A 15,935-nucleotide genomic window follows, 5' to 3' on the forward strand; every position below is an offset into this window, starting at 1 on the left:
AGTTCACACAGGCACATCATGTAAAAGGGGAACTTGGAAGTCCAACCCCTTTGTGTAGCAGGCAAGGAAGGTTCAGCCTTGACAGAGAAAGTGACTTGTCAAGGATCCTGCAGGTAGCTTCCCCCAAGTCTGAGCTTCAGCATCCAGATTGGACTGGCTGGCCTTTTAAGCACCCCACCAATGGCATCCCTCAAATGCATAGGATGAAGGAGGTACTTATCCACTGGACTGAGGAGTTAGCCCGTGACCTCAGTATAGCCACCTACACTATATACTCTATACCACCATCTCTTTCCTGGCTCTCAAATGCCATTCTTTGGATGAAGGGATGAGTGAAACATCCTTGGGACTTGGGGTTCAAATTCTGACTCCAACACAGACTATGTGATCCTGAAAAAGTGCTCTCTAAAGTGGAGTTTCTACACTTAGGGTCCCCTTTGGAGAACCATGAACTTAGAAGTAGAATAATGCATCTTTATTTTAATGGGCAACCTTAGCAATGCTATATATTTAATTTTCTGCTTTTTACAAGATGATTTTGAGAAGGGGTCCATAGGCTTGACTCTTAACTTCTGCCCCAGGAGTTCAGGAAACACAGAAGCCCTGCTCTAAGGGTAGCTTAAATCACAAAGAATCACCCTGATTGGTAGAGGAATTTCCCTAGATTGGTGAAATGACAGGTCTAGGCCCTGTGAGCCGTTTGAATCACAATGAGTGGGCCCATGATGGAGGTCAGATTATGTCAAGCATATTCCTAATCACAACAGCTCAGAAGTGAAGGGGATCTCAGAGGCCTTTTTGACCATCAATTATTATAAGCATCTCTTTGAAGACTTCAATGGCAGGTAGCTCACTACCTTTCCAGGCAGCCTATCCTCTCACCCCTGTACCTACCTTAAGATGGCTCTGAGTTATTAGGAAATCCTTCCTATAAAATCTTGAATTCTACTTCCCTCCCTACTGGATGTAGTCAACATCCAGTGCCCTGGATTGTTTTTAGAGCCAAATAAAACAAAAGTAGCCAATCCTGAATGATAGTTTTTGGGGTCAAATGAAACAAAAGTAGCCAATCCTGAATGATAGTTTTTGGGGTCAAGTGAAACAAAAGTAGCTGATCCTAAATAACAGTTTTTGGGATCAAGTAAAACAAAAGTAGCCAATTCTGAATGATAGTTTTTGGGGTCAAGTAAAACAAAAGTAGGATTCTGAATGATAGTTTTTGGGGTTAAGTAAAACAAAAGTAGCTGATTCTGAATGATAGTTTTTGGGGTCAAGTAAAACAAAAGTAGCCGATTCTGAATGATAGTTTTTGGGGTCAAGTAAAACAAAAGTAGCCGATTCTGAATGATAGTTTTTGGGGTCAAGTGAAACAAAATAGCCGATTCTGAATGATAGTTTTTGGGGTCAAGTGAAACAAAAGTAGCCAATCCTAAATGATAGTTTTTGGGGTCAAGTAAAACAAAAGTAGCTGATCCTGAATGAAAGTGCTTTAGATAATCTAAACACTTCTAATAGGCAAGAACTCCTAGAGTTCCTGCTCCTGGTTTCATTTCAAGTGTCTCAAATAATATACCTATTTTACAGATGAAGTAACAGTCGGAATGATTGCCTTGTCCAGGGTCACACAGGTAATGCACATTGGAGGTGAGATTTGAACCCATTCACTGCCCTATCCATAACTACACGCTTCTCCTCAAAGCTCAGTACAGGAAGACGTTCTCAAACAGACTCTCAGAAAGGGGTGATTTTATTCCAGAGCTGACAAGAGAGGAAGGAAGGTTTTACATAGCTACTTCAGAAACTCTTCTATCTCTTTTACAAAAATTGATAAGAAAAAGTATAAGCTAGACATTATTTCACTGTGGATAAGGCAAAGATGGGCTCCTAGCTCTTGATGGCCCAAGAGGGGAGAGGGCACGGAGAGGCTCGAATATCATCCTTTCCCCATCCCTATTCAAGATTTCCCCCCCTTCCATTGGGACACCCGAAACTTGGGGGGTGCCCGCCGGAACCATTCAGACCAGGAGCCGTCATACACGGCTACATCAGGTTTGCCACAGAGGTAGGCGGCGAGGGCGATGTGGCAAGCGGTGACCCCCTTACGGCAGGTGGCAATGAGAGGCTTCGAGAGGTCCACTTTCTTCTCCTTGAACATAGCCTGGATTTCTTCAGGACTTTTCTCGAAGCCTTCTGCTGTCAGGAACTCGGTGAAAGGCATGTTCAGGGAACCAGGGATGTGGCCGGGTTCCAGGTCTAAGTCAATCCCAGGAAGAGACCAAGAAGACAGAAAAAAAAAATGGAAGAAAGAGTTAGAGGTGAGGGATGGACTATAGCAGCTGATCAATAAGCATTTATTAGGTACCTATTATCAGTAACTGTATAGAGTAATGGATAGAATGCTAGGCTTAGGAGTCAGGGAGGTCAGGGTGGTTAAGGCTCATAATCTCTAACACTAGCAGTGGACAAGTTATATAAACTTTTCAGGGGCTCAATATCTTCCTCTCCAAACTAAAAAGGTCAAACTTGGTGACCTCTATGGTCCCTTTGAACTTAAATCCATGATGCATTGATTCTCTTTGTCAGGAACTGTACCAGTCATGGGGGGATATAAAAATAAAAGAGTCCCTACCCTCAAGAAGCTCCGCTTAATAGTCAAATAGGGAAACACACACATATAGTGAGATGAAAAACTATCAACAGCCAAAAACATATAAAAGAATTATCAGGGATGTTTTGGAGGGGAGAAGGTACTAGTAGCCTTGAGGGAGTGGTAGTGAGGAAAAAAGCAAAGATTTCATTGACCTGGATCCTGAAGGAAACCAGGAAGAAGCAGAAGCATCCCAAGAAGACCCGGCAGTCAGTGCAAAGGTAGGAGGTGGGAAATGATGTGATGTGTGAGAAATAGCAAGAAAGTCAATTTTGAATGAAAGAGAAAGAGGACAAGAGGATTGGAGCTAGATAGAGGACTACTTAATTCGGCTTAATGTTTGTTTGATTGAATTGAAGCAGAGGTTCTTAATCTTTTGTGTGTCATGGGAGCCCTTTCTTTGGCAATTTGGGAAAAATAAAGACTTTCTCTAAATGATATTTTTAAAGAAGTGAAGGAAATACTAAATTTCAGAGGTTAGTGAAAATTTAGATGCAATTTTTTTCTCATCCAAGTTCATGGACCTGCTGAAATCTACAGATGGTCCCTTTATATTAAGAACCCCGGGATTAGGGTGAAAAGAGATAGTAGTGGCAAAAGCACTAGACATGGAAAAAAGGTCAGAGGGCAAGTTTTATTACTCATTATCTCCTCCCACTATTATAGCTATGAGACCATGAGCAAGTCATTTCCCATATTCGGCCTTATTTATACCTTCCTTGGCATAGATAGATAAGTAGATGAATGAATGAATAATAGATTGATGGATAAAAATGGGAATTGGATAAAATCAGTATCATAGATTCTCAGGGGCCTGTCATAGAATAGAATGAAATTTCTACTAGAAAATAAGTGATAGGGGATTTCCAATTTCAAAGTAGATCATTCTACTTGAAGACAGGTCTAATTAGAAGTCAAAATTGAGCAAAAAACATGCCTGCCTCTAGCTTCCGAGGATGATCCTAGTTCTGATCTCTCAACAGAATGGATCTAAAAACTCTTTCCCTGATTATATCTCTAATGCCTTACTGAGAGTGAAGGAACATTTGACATTGATGCAAATGATATCCTCAATGATTCTGCTGTTGATAAGAACTCAGGTAAGAAAGAAGAAAGAGAGAGGGAGAGAGAAAGAAAAAGGAGAGAAAGGAAGAAAGGAAGAAGGAAGGAAGGAAGGGAGGGAAGAACGGAGGGAGGGAGGGACAAAAGAATGGAAGGAGGAAGGAAGGGAAGAAGGAAGGAAGGAAGAAAGAAGAAAGGAAGGAAGAAAGAAAGGAAGGATGGAAGGAAAAAAGGAAGGAAGGAAAGGAGGGAGGAAGGAAGGGAAGGAGAAAGGAAAGAAAGGAGAGTAGGAGGGAGGAAGGAAAGAAGGAAGGAAGAGAGGGAGAGAAGAAAGGAAAGGAGGAAGGAAAAGGAAAAAAAAAGGAGAGAATTTAAAATTCTTAAAATCCCTGATCTAAGACTGGAAGGGACCTCAGGGGCCATCTAGTCCAACCCCCTCATTTTATGAAGGAGGAAACTGAAGTCCAGAAGAGACTTGTCCAAATTCATACATATAGTTAGTGGGAAAGGTAGGATTTGAATTCACTTCCTCTGACCCCAAGTCCATTGTTTCATATCAGATATACCAAAGGCCTTTTGAATCCAGCTCTCATATCTCCTGTCAATCTTTTGTTCTCTAGGCTAAACATCCTCATCAATGCCTTTTCTAAAATGTGGCACTAAGAACTGAACCCAATGGTCCAGACGCGGTGTGACAAGCAGAGGAGAGAATAGGGATAGCTCTCTCTCTCTCTCTTTTGGTACCATACCTCTCTGGTGTGGTTAAGATCATATGAGCTTTTAGTGGCTGATCTTCTCACAATGTTCCCTGAGGCTGCCCCTATGATCTATTAAAGAGACAACTTTATGAACTAGACTATAAAAGGTGCCCATTAAAATGCCAACTACCACAAAAATGGAATGTATCCGCGACTTCTAACAATCGTCTATCCCTTTTTCATGGCCCAAGGTGCCAACCAACCGAAAAGCCATAGGGGCCAATTAATCAACAAGTATTTGTACAGTGTCTACTCTGTGCAGAGCACTGGGAATATAAGCAGGGAGAGAACCTGTGATTCTACCGATAACGAGAACTCCGCGCTTTGCAAGGTTGTTAAATGAAGAGCTCTGGAAACCTTAAAGCATTAGAGAAAGGCAATCTGCTATTCTATCGATCTAGTTAGTAGAGAGCAGGTAGGTGACCCAGCAGACAGATCACGAAGCCTGGAGTCAGGAAGACTAGGTAAAATCTGGCTTTAGACACTAGATGTGTGACTCTGGGCAAGTCAATTTCCCTGTTTGCCTCAGTTTCCTCATCTGTAAAATGAGCTACAGAAAAAAATGGTAAGATTTATTAGCTCTCTGACCCTGCTCACTTGATTTGTTTGCCTCAGTTTCCTCATCTGTAAAATAGGATAATAATAGCACCTACCTCCTAAGTGTTGTTGTGAAGAGCATATGAGGAGGATTGTAAAGCCCTAAGCACAGTGCCTGGCACATAATTCAGTGCCATATGAATGTTAGCTCTTTTTTTCAGTTATCGTAACTGCTGGTGCGGCCAGTTCTAGAGATGGCTAACTGATAAGCATAAAGGATCAGGACTGGATTTGTGATTTCATTGGTAGAGAGAATCCCCAGGTGAAGAAAGTCCCTCCTCCAATATAGGTTGGTACCTGCTTGGCAACACAACCTTAGAGGGTTCCCTAGAGGGGTCAAACAGCATTCCCTGTTGTCTCCAGAACCAGGTTAAAGTGTATCTGGACCAGGAGACCATTATACACAATAACATCATGGATGATCAATTCTGATGAATGTGACTCTTTCCAACAATGAGATGCTGAGGCCAGTTCCAATGATCTTGTGATGAAGACAACCATCTATACCCACAGGCAGGACTGTGGGAACTGAGTGTGGATCACAACATAACATTGTCACTCTTTTTGCTATTTACTTGCATTTTGTTTTCTTACTCATTTACTTTCTTTTTTTGATCTGATTTCTCTTGTGCAGCAAGAGAATTGTATAAATATGTTTATACATATTGGGGAAAAAAATAAAGTGTATCTGGGAAATATTTAGCAACAAACATAATAAAACATAGATAATAGATGATCTTCTAAGTCAGTATGTGACCTATAGGGATCCTTATGTACAATGTAAATGCCCCATTTCTACTGAAATTTGATGGGGCAGCTAGTAGTGGATAGACCCATCAGGAGGATGTGAATTCAAACCTCAGACACTTAACACTTCCTGGCTGTGTGACCCAGGGCAAGTCAAGTCACTTAACCCCAATTAACTCAAAGAAATAAAGAAAGAAAAAAGAAGAAAAGAAATGCTAAATCCTTTACAATGTTCTTACTTGCCTATTACTACCCTTAGAGGATATTATTATCCCCATTTTACAGATGAGGAAGCTGAGATAAAGTGACTTCTTAAGAGCTACACAGCTAAAAAGCATCTGAGGTGAAGATTGGAACTCCAGTGTATCCACTGAGCCACCTAGCAAAAGAAACAATAGCTCCCATCTCTGTTGTGCTTTAACCTTCCCTCATAAGAGCCTTGTATGGTAGGTGCAACCAGAACTATGCCCTTTATACAGATTAGAAAACTAAGACTTCAGGAGACAAAGTGACTCATAAAGTTTATGACAAGTTCAAGAACTATAAGAGAAAATGCAGACATCTTTTCACTGCTTCTTGAACTCAGAGCAGGGAGTGATCTTAACCTATTCTAACTCCTGACTCCTTTGGGCTGCTAGGTGGACAAAGCCCACTAATCCTCAGAAGTTCGTTTTTAAATGCATAATATACATAAAAGCACAATACAAACCAATTACATTGAAAGAATTATCGATATATTATTCGAAAAGCAATTTTACAAAAACTACAATAGGGTTTGAAAACTAACTCATTTTGGAGTTCTTTTTTTCAAACCCTATTGAAGTTTTCATAATGAGCATCCATCTTAGCGTATTATCATTACAATGCTCACAGTGGGATTTTGTAAAGTTCTCATAATATACCTGTGTAATATGGAAGTAATGTGAGTTAATTTACAGCTTTTCAGTCTGTTGAACATTGTTTTATGTATATATAAAGCTCTAAATCCTTAGATTGCATATTTTGTTACTAGCACAAAAAATTGTTATACCTAATTTTAACAGGGCACAAGGTATAGAATTATTTCATAAACTGGCAAATTATTTCCATAAATTGTTGTTGTTGTTTGCCCTGACATCAGGTTACCATGACACGCAAGTCAATTGGATTTAAGTGAGGGAGGGATGGACAAGACCACCTGCCTCACTTTCCCTTCCAGAACTATCTGGGTCCCATGGCAAGATATACATCAAGACAACTGGAGATGGCTTTGGATGCAATAGGCGACCTTGGCTTTTGGCTAAGACCTTCAATTAGTAAATTATTGAATAAATATTAAATTACCATTTAATTATAGAGTTCATAGGCATTGACAGAGGAAATCTTGAAATGCTAACTAACAAATTACACGTTATTTGTATTTTGACCATATGATAAATCCGGGCATCTATGTCATAATAATAATCCAGTGCACACACAATTAATAATCATTTGGGGAAGGGCAACTAGGTGGAGCAGTGGATAAAGCACTAGGCCTGAAGTCAGGAGGACTTGAGTTCAAATCCGATCTCCGACACTTAACACTTCCTAGCTGTGTGACCCTTGGCAAGTCACTTAATCCCAATTGCCTCAGCAAAAAAAAAAAAAAAAAAAAAAAAAAAAGATTTGGGGATCTGTAAAACAGTGTTACTGTAAACTCTTTATTTGCTTCCTGCCTTGTTTACACTAAACAGAGAATATTCCTTAATTTTCTTCTGTTTAACTTTGTCTAAGTTGTTGACTCAACAGTGTTATCATAGTTTGGCAGTCCCAGGCTATCCAGGACTATCCTAATGAATGGCCAAAGTACATACTTTAACTTTTCCAAAGAAGATGGTGATAAAGTTCAATTTTGCACTAGCCGATACCAGCAGGATTAAAAGAAATATTCTAAAAATAAGTTAAAAATAAAAAAAACCAACAATTTCATGGCTTTTTCAATTTTTTTAAAAATTTGTGTCTCTCTCTTTTGCAACATAGCTAATATGGAAATGTTTTGTGTATCAACTTGCTTTCTCAAGGGAAGGGGGAAGAGAGAAAATTTGGAACTCAAATTTAAAAAAAAGTATTAAAATTTTCTAAAATGTATTTGGGAAATATTTAATGAAATAAATGTAAAAATGTTTAAAAAAAACTATTTCATAATCTCCAAATTAAGAACACATGGATTAGAGACAGTGTATGCTCAGCTCACACTGTGTGATGACAACTGTAGTAATCTTTGAGACTGAAAAAGCCAGTCCAGCCCTTGTATTCTCTTTAAGGATACAGGATTCCCCCTGCCCCTGATCACTGGCTATGATCAAATCTGCCTTTCCCATAATCCTCTTCCCCGAGAACACGACACCCTTCTGAGAGTCGGGCAGCTCAGTTTTCTGGCCCTCCCTCACCAGGGACAGCATGGAGTGGGGGTGGAAGAGAAAAGGTGCCCGGGCAGTGCTGCCATATGTACAGAAGCTGATTACCCTTTCCCTTAGTCACTCAGTTGACATGTTTCGGGCCCAGTGCCCACCTCAGGCTCCCAAGTCAACATCCCTCTATTAAAAGCAAGGGAGTGTCTAGTCCTTCTGTTTGGATTTCTAGTACCTCAAAAGGTGCTTTGCATATAGTGAGCAGTTAGTAAATGTTCTCTCATCCATTCATTTTTACTTTGGGAGGAAAATGAGTGAGATATATTGTTCAGTAACCCCACAAATCTTTCCTACTTCCTGGGTGGAGTATATAAGGAGTGAAAGGTTATAGTTTCATATTCTAAGTACCTGTCAGTGGTCAATTAGGAGTCTTATATGTTTTAAGCATTTCTTGTGAGGGGAAAGACATAAATAGCTGTCCTAATAAAGATTTATACAGTATACTTTATATACTTATATACTGTATACTATATATATTTATAAAAGATTTATACAGTATACTTCTACAGTAAGCCAGTGATTTACTGGATTGGTTACTGGACTTGAGAGGCAGATCAAATCCACATAAGATAATTATTAGCTGTGCGACCTTAAGACAGTCAACCCAACCTCTCCAAGTCCCAGTTTCTCCATTTTTTTATTAATGAGAAGGTGAGACTCAATGGCTTCCAAGGTTCCTTTTATTTTTAAAATATATGATCCTGTGAGTAACTTTTTGTTAATCTCTTTTGAGAAGAATATGAGCTACCCCTAAGCTTTATTTTAGAGAAGTACCCATTTCCCAAACTCTCTTAATTCTAATATCTTCCCTCTCTTATTTATTTCCTAGTTGTGCTATATAGACTTCTTTGTACGTATCTGTCTGCTTCTTATCTACCCCACATAAACATAGATTGTAATCTGTCTTTAATCTCTTTTTGTACCCCAGAGCTTAGCACAGTGCATAGAAGGTACTTACTAAATGTTCATTGACTGATTATAGGTTATCTTTTGGTACTCCAAAGTGGGGGTGGCTTGAGGGAAAAAAATAACCAAAAAACAATCCTTATCTTTGGGATTAAGTTCCCTCTGAGCCTAGAATTGGACATCCTTTCAGATAGATCCTTCTCCTGGGCCATTAGTAACATATCCTGCACCAGTGAACAAGTTGTATTCTCCCATTAACATATAGCCTCAAGGTTAGGGGGCATCTCATTTTTCTTTTCTTTTTTTGCTGAGGCAATTGGGGTTAAGCTGAGGCAATTGTCCAGGGTCACACAGCTAGGAAGCATTAAGTGTCTGAGGCCAGATTTGAACTCAGGTCCTCCTGACTTCACCTGCACCACCTAACCGCCCCCCCCCCCCCCAATCTTATTTTTCTGAGTTCTCAATGCCCACTACAATGTCTGGTATGAAATAAGTATGATGAATGTTTATTGGTTGAAGAGAAAGACATTGGGAGACAGAGTGCTATCGTGGACTGATCCAAAAGAAGGCAGCTGCCACAGGATGACCCATAAGTAGATTTTAAAGGAAAATTTTAACCCCAGGGACATAACTGGGATTTCTGACAGGGCACGGCAAGGTCATCTCCAGCAGTGGAGATGGTGATGCTGGAGAGCTCTACAGATGGTGGGTTTCAGACGGGCCACCTTCCCAGAGGGTAGGACTCCGAAGACAGACTGATCTCTATCAGAGCCTTCTCCTTGCTTGCCTCAGGGATCAATTCTTAAATTTATCTCTGTCTAACACACCACTGGGGACCTCATCAAATGAATCATTTGGGCAAATCATTTCCCTTTGTCTGAATCTTCATTTTTTCATCAGTAAATAATGTGAATATTTGTCCTTCCTACCTCAGAGTTTTTTGTGAGGGAAAAGGTTTTTGAATGTGTAGATTTTAAGCCAGGATAATAACACAATCAGATGACATCTTCCCATCTATCTCTGCCATCACCCTCCTGGTGCTCCCTCGCTGAGAATTCAAACATTATCTGCACATTTCAAGATGTTGGAGCTCTGAATCGGATATAAGTCCAAGCCATTTGTGTTCTGAGAACTTTTTTTTGTGGTAGAATTTTCAGTTAAGGGAATGGAAACTATCCTGGGCCTGGAGACAAGGGCAATATGAGTAGGTGAACGGCACCAGCCTTTGTTAGAGCTAAGTGCCACTTATAAGTGTATTCAAGGAGTGAGCAAGGAAAAGTTGCTTAGCATGGCACCTGGCACTCAGTTTCCTTTTCTGTAAAAAGAAGGGGGTTACCTAAGATGACTTCACAAATCCTTTCCATCTCTACATGTATGATTCTAACTAACCATTTAATATGCTTCTCCTAAGTGCCAGGTACCGTCCTGCAGGCTCTTTGAAACCCTTTTACAAAGTCTAGAAATTCAAAATTAGTTTTTACTTCTAATAGGATAAATATCTATAAACACAACTGATAAACTGACAGATCCTCAATAATTTTTAGTAATATAAAGATACTGAGAACAAAGTTTGAGAACCACTGGCCCCAAACAAGATTTCCTGGACCCTTTGGGAGTAGCCTTGGAGTTTGGGGAAGCATAAAAAGCCCCTTTGCAGAACAGTTTTAAATGCATTAAAATAAAAAGCATAAGATTACAAAGGAAACCAATTATGTCAAATAAAATTCTTAAAATTATTTATGGACTCTCGGGTTCAAAACTCTTTCCCCATTCTTGCAAAAGTCCAACCAGGGGATCACCTCCATTAAGGGATGCTGAAGAAGGGTTTTAGAAAACAGACCATCTCAGGTCTAGGACAGGAAGGAGCTTCAAAGGCCACTTAGTCCAATTCCTTATTTTTATAGCTCTGAATGAAGGAAAGGATCTGACCAAGGTCATTTAGCTTTTAAGTATCAGAGATGGAATTTATCCAAGTTTCTTTTACTCTCCAGAGCCCACGTTCTTTCCACAATTACTACAGTGAGCCAACAAAAAACCACAAACATTTCTATAGGGACTAATTGCTTACTGAGCTCAGTATCCCCTAGCAACATCCAAACACTCTTCTCAAATTGCAAACTTTCACTATCAATCAAGATATATTTTATTAAATCTATTGTATGGTCTTTGACTGGACAATTACATACTGGAGAAACAAAGATGAAACCATATTTTTTCTGAGGGAGCTTATGTAGCAGATGGAAAGCAAATGCAAAGTAATTCTTGGGAGGGGACTGAGTCTGGAAGGGAGCTAAGAATTCTACCAAATATATATTTATGGAGGGAATTTCCACACGTGGTTGACATTTTGAGCAAAGAAATCATCGCTTCTGACTCAGTTGAAAAGTCCTGTGACAAATAAGCTGCTGGAATAAAGAGACAAAAATAAATCGACTTTATCCTGAAGGTACTTACAGGCTATTGTGGAAAAGATCTCTGGCCCCTTCTAGCCAAGCTTTTCTCCAGCCCCCCCATTGATTTTCTGCTACTCCCTCCAAGAAACCTGGTCTGGTGCCAAGAATGTCCTAATCTCCCTCCTTTTTCTTGAATGCCTGCCCAAGCAAGGAGAGGAAAAGAAAAAAGGCAGACTGAGCACTATTCCTGTGGACCCCGCCTCCAGCTTGCAAAAACATGGTTCCCTCCTTGGCTGAGATCAGAGACAGAGGGGGTGTGAAGGTAGAACAGTGCATTTATGTCTTCCCAAGATACTTTTCAAAAGAGGATTATAGGGTAGGGTGGAGGGAAAGGATCAGAAATCCAAGACTGCTTTCACTCTAGGTAAGAGAGAAGTATTGGGTAATTTCCAACTGCAAAAAATAACTCTCTCCAATTACTGAGCCCCGTTGAACTGGATTTTTAGCCTAGGGTGGGGGAGAAGCTGGTGTGCACTTTCCCACAATTCCAATCATAACTATTAAGTCCCTTAGTCTCTCTAGACCTGGGGTCTCCATGAAAATTAAGTCCAAACCCCTACAGATGTCTTCAAAAGTTTCTTCCATCTACCAAGTTTCAAGTTCAAACTCCTTAGACATTCAAGGCCCTCCACCACAGTATCATGGATTCAGATTGGTTAACATCCTTAGAAGCTATATGGTCCATATTACAGATGTGGAAAATGAAGCTCAGAAAGGTGAAGTTACCAGAATCAAGCTCTCAGTTCCCTTCCCAGCCTTCTCTCATACTATATACTCTTACATGCTGGGTTTTTTTCCCCAGCCAAACTGGAGTACTCAACACCCCCATCCCAATACATCCCCTAGACTTTCCCACTGCTTTGCCTTTGTTCATAACTGTTACCACCAAGCTCCTATCTTTCACAATCATTTTCTAAAATTCAACCCATATATTCTTTCCTCTAGAAAGTCTCCTCTAAGAACCTTCATTGGTACTATATAGTAGACAGCAAGCTGGGTCCGGAGTCAAGACTCATCTCTGATTTCAAATCCGGTCTTAGATACTTATTATCCACCAGCTTAACCCTGTTTGCCTCAGTTTCCTCATCTGTAAAATGAGCCAGTGAAGGAAATGGCAAACCACTCTCTCTACCAAGAAAACTCCAAATAGAGTTGTGAAAAGACATGACTGAACACACTCTATTTGCTCTTTTCTGACACATCTGATCATAGCACCAGAAGCCACGATGGTAAGGATCTTGTTTTTTCTCAATCCCATCTATTCCCCCAGCCCTTAGCACACAATAATTACCATCAGTGTGGGTCTTACCTTCATTGATTCAAACTTGACCACTTTTACAACTTGGAAGAGTTGTCATGTCTGAGAAATCCAGCATCCTGCTTCATACACACAATGAATGAATGTCTCCCTTTTGTTCTTCACATTTGTTGATGATTGTATTTACACTTGGCATTCTGTGACCATCTTGATGGGGAATTTCTTAAAATTTAGGGGCTGATCCGCAGATACAAGTCTTCCAGTCTACCTTAGTTGCTAGCACTAACTTGAGCTTGGGAACCACTGGAAAAAGGGGGGGGGTCACAGTCATACCATGGTAAGGCATCAAAGGAGGATTTTAGTGAATAGTCAATAGATTCTCAATAAAAGTCAGTTGATGGATATCAGGACCATATGCATCCCAATGTGTGAAAGTTCTGGATTTGGGAGCGTCTCCAAGAGAATATGTCTACTGTTGGTAAGTAGAGCCGTGTTTATACTGTGTGTGGAGGAGGGGAGGGGAGTTACATGAGTGGAAAAGACTCCAAAAATTGGAGTCAAAGGTCCTCCTAGAAACCAACACACTCTATGTCTGATCCTCTTTCCCCTCCCTGGAAGAGATTGCAAGGAGGTGATACAGGGTAACTTACAACTCTAAAGACTTCTGAAATTAGAATCGGTGAGAGACGATTGGAGCGCAGTAGGGAACGTACTGACCAAGGTGAGACTGGCTAAGGTACTTCAGTTTTTTAAAAATTATTTTTTTAAAAATGGCTTAGAAAAGATGGTCCTAAGTCTGTGAGCCTATGATAAGCAAGACTCAGAGCAGGCAGATGGAGTGATGGAGATAACCTGAGTTTAAATCTGGGGCACTGCTATTATGTGACTTTGGCTAAATTCCATGGCCAGTCTGAGCCTCCCTTTCCCGATATCTAACAAGGTGGGCAACCGCTGTGGGGGTTGTGTCTGATTTTTTTTTTCCTGAGGCAATTGAGGTTGAGTGACTTGCCCAGGGTCACACAGTTAGGAAGTGTTAAGTGTCTAAAACCAGATTGGAACTCAGGTCCTCCTGACTTCAGGGCTGGGGCTCTATCCATTGCACCACCTAGCTGCCCCTGTCTGATGATCTCCTAGTTCATCAGTACCAGGACCCCCAAGCTCAGTCGGCAGTGTAGATATCCAAGAGAAGGAGGGACGCCCAGTCAGTCTAATCAACGAGTGAGGGGCCCCAAGATGTCCCGCCCAAGCCACCCCGGAGCTTACCTTTGCTATCAGGCTCGGCCTCGGTTCCCAGGTACCTCCCCCGAGAGCGGGAATCCACCATCTGGAAGCGCTTGGACTCGAGGTTTTCCAACATTTGCTCGTAGGTCTTGAGCAGGGACTTGTCGAGCTTGGCTTTGAAGACCGCCGGCTCGGGCTTCGTGGGCTCCGAGGTCACCGGGTGCCCCTGCTGCAGCCAGTTTCGGAAGCCCCCATTGAGCACCGAGACGGTGCGGTGGCCAAAAACCCGGAACATCCACCAAGCGCGCGGCCCGTAGAAACTGCCCAGGTCATCGCCGTCGTACACCACCACGTGCGTGTTGTTGCTGATCCCCAGGCGGCCCACGTAGCTGGCGAAGGCCTCCTCGGTGGGGAGCATCATCTCGTAGGGAGAGCCCTGGTCCCGGCACTCCTCGATGTTGAAGAAGGAGGCGCCCGGGATGTGGCGCTCCCGGTACTCCTGGAGGGCATTGCGCTGCAAAGGTGGGTACCAGGACACGTCGAGCACCCGCAGGCCCGGACCCACCTTCTGGGCGCGGACCGACTCTGCCAGCCACTTGGTGGACACCAGAGCCCGATAGAGCACCTGCTGCTGCACCATGGTCGGAGCCTAGAGCCTTCTGCCTGGAGCAGACAGAAGCAGGAAACTGGGAGAAGAAAAGGAGATTATGAGCTGGGAGATTGGGAAGACTGCCAAGGAGAGGGGGAGGAGGAAGGCGGGGCTTGGGGGGGTATCCCCTCCTGTACCACCCCCCCATAATCCAGCTGTCTCCCGGGCGGAGGGAAAGGTGGCGGCCTTCCCACCTTGGCACTTGGCCTTAGACTTTATCCCGGGGCAGACCCCTCCCACCTTAGCAGCCAATCCCGGGCGGTTGCTCTGGGGTTTGGGGCCCCTTGAGAGCTGGAGTTCAATTTGCCTTGGCGTGACTTGGAGGCGGTATTTGCCAGTGTGTATGTATGTATGTATATGTGGGTTTGTGTGTGGGTTTCGCCCCTCCTTCCATCCTAGAGAAAGAGGGAGGAAAGGGAAGAGGAGAAGGGGAGCAGTAACTGGGGGAAGGGGAAAGGAAGGGGAGGGCAGCCAAGCTGAAGGGCCGGGGGAGCCCCCGGGGGAGGGGGAGATTCATTGAAAGCTGGGAGCACTTAGTTACTAAGAGAAATAAGCAAACAGCTGAACCACTTTCTGGGCTCTGACTAGGGGAAAGCTGCAATCAGGCTCCGACACAATGGTCTACTATGGAAGACAGACCCAGCTGCAGAAAAGGCCCCCTCCCCAAAGCGCCCCCAACTAGAGGGAGGAGAGATCAGGGCACCTCTCCCAGATCCCTGCAGCCCCCTCCCGGCTGGAAATCTTTAAAAAAAAAAAAATCCCGCCATCTGCCCAGTCACAGACTCAAATCTCCACTTACCAGAAACTTCCAACCCAGAGAAAATGAGTTTAGACTGGCGATTCAGGAAAGTGGAGGTGGGGGGAGGGTAGGGGACTTTGACCTCTGGGCCGTGTCCCTCCTTTCACTCTCTGATCCCCTCCCCCTTTTCCTCTACTCCCTCTTACTCCTCCCCCTCTCTGGTCCTGTGGAGAGGTGGCAAGGAGCCGTGGCCAGAACCTTGAACCTGAACGGCGTGGACCTGGCTTGGACATCCCGCCTCAGCTGACTCCCAGCTGTGTGACATTGGGCAAGTCTCCTTTCCTCCCAGGGTCCCCGTTAACCACCTTGACCAGAGGATGGCGGTGGGGGAGCAAGATGGGGGAGGAGCGTTATCTTCCAGGTGCCCCGGACCGCCCCGAGATCTAGGTTCTTGCAAGCCCCTCCCATC

General features: G+C 42.8%; 1 protein-coding gene across 1 annotated transcript; it reads right to left on the minus strand.

The window, feature by feature from the left end:
* Positions 1-1,729: 1,729 nt before the first annotated feature.
* TST (thiosulfate sulfurtransferase) lies at positions 1,730-15,931 on the minus strand. The gene is made up of 3 exons (XM_051961751.1): positions 15,527-15,931; positions 14,121-14,764; positions 1,730-2,253 (listed from the first exon to the last, which is right to left on the minus strand). The coding sequence occupies exons 2-3, from the start codon at positions 14,716-14,718 to the stop codon at positions 1,955-1,957; spliced, it is 897 nt and encodes a 298-aa protein (XP_051817711.1). The 5' UTR covers positions 14,719-14,764; positions 15,527-15,931; the 3' UTR covers positions 1,730-1,954.
* Positions 15,932-15,935: the final 4 nt, after the last annotated feature.

This window comes from Antechinus flavipes, chromosome 5 (assembly GCF_016432865.1).
Source record: "Antechinus flavipes isolate AdamAnt ecotype Samford, QLD, Australia chromosome 5, AdamAnt_v2, whole genome shotgun sequence".
NCBI lineage: Eukaryota > Metazoa > Chordata > Mammalia > Dasyuromorphia > Dasyuridae > Antechinus > Antechinus flavipes.

Bases quoted from the DNA above. Each gene is read 5' to 3' on its own strand.
- TST (XM_051961751.1), bottom strand. From the start codon at position 14,718: ATGGTGCAGCAGCAGGTGCTCTATCGGGCTCTGGTGTCCACCAAGTGG. The intron at 2,254-14,120 runs GTAAGCTCCGGG...GGATTGACTTAG, and splicing joins GGCCGAGCCTGATAGCAAAG to ACCTGGAACCCGGCCACATC.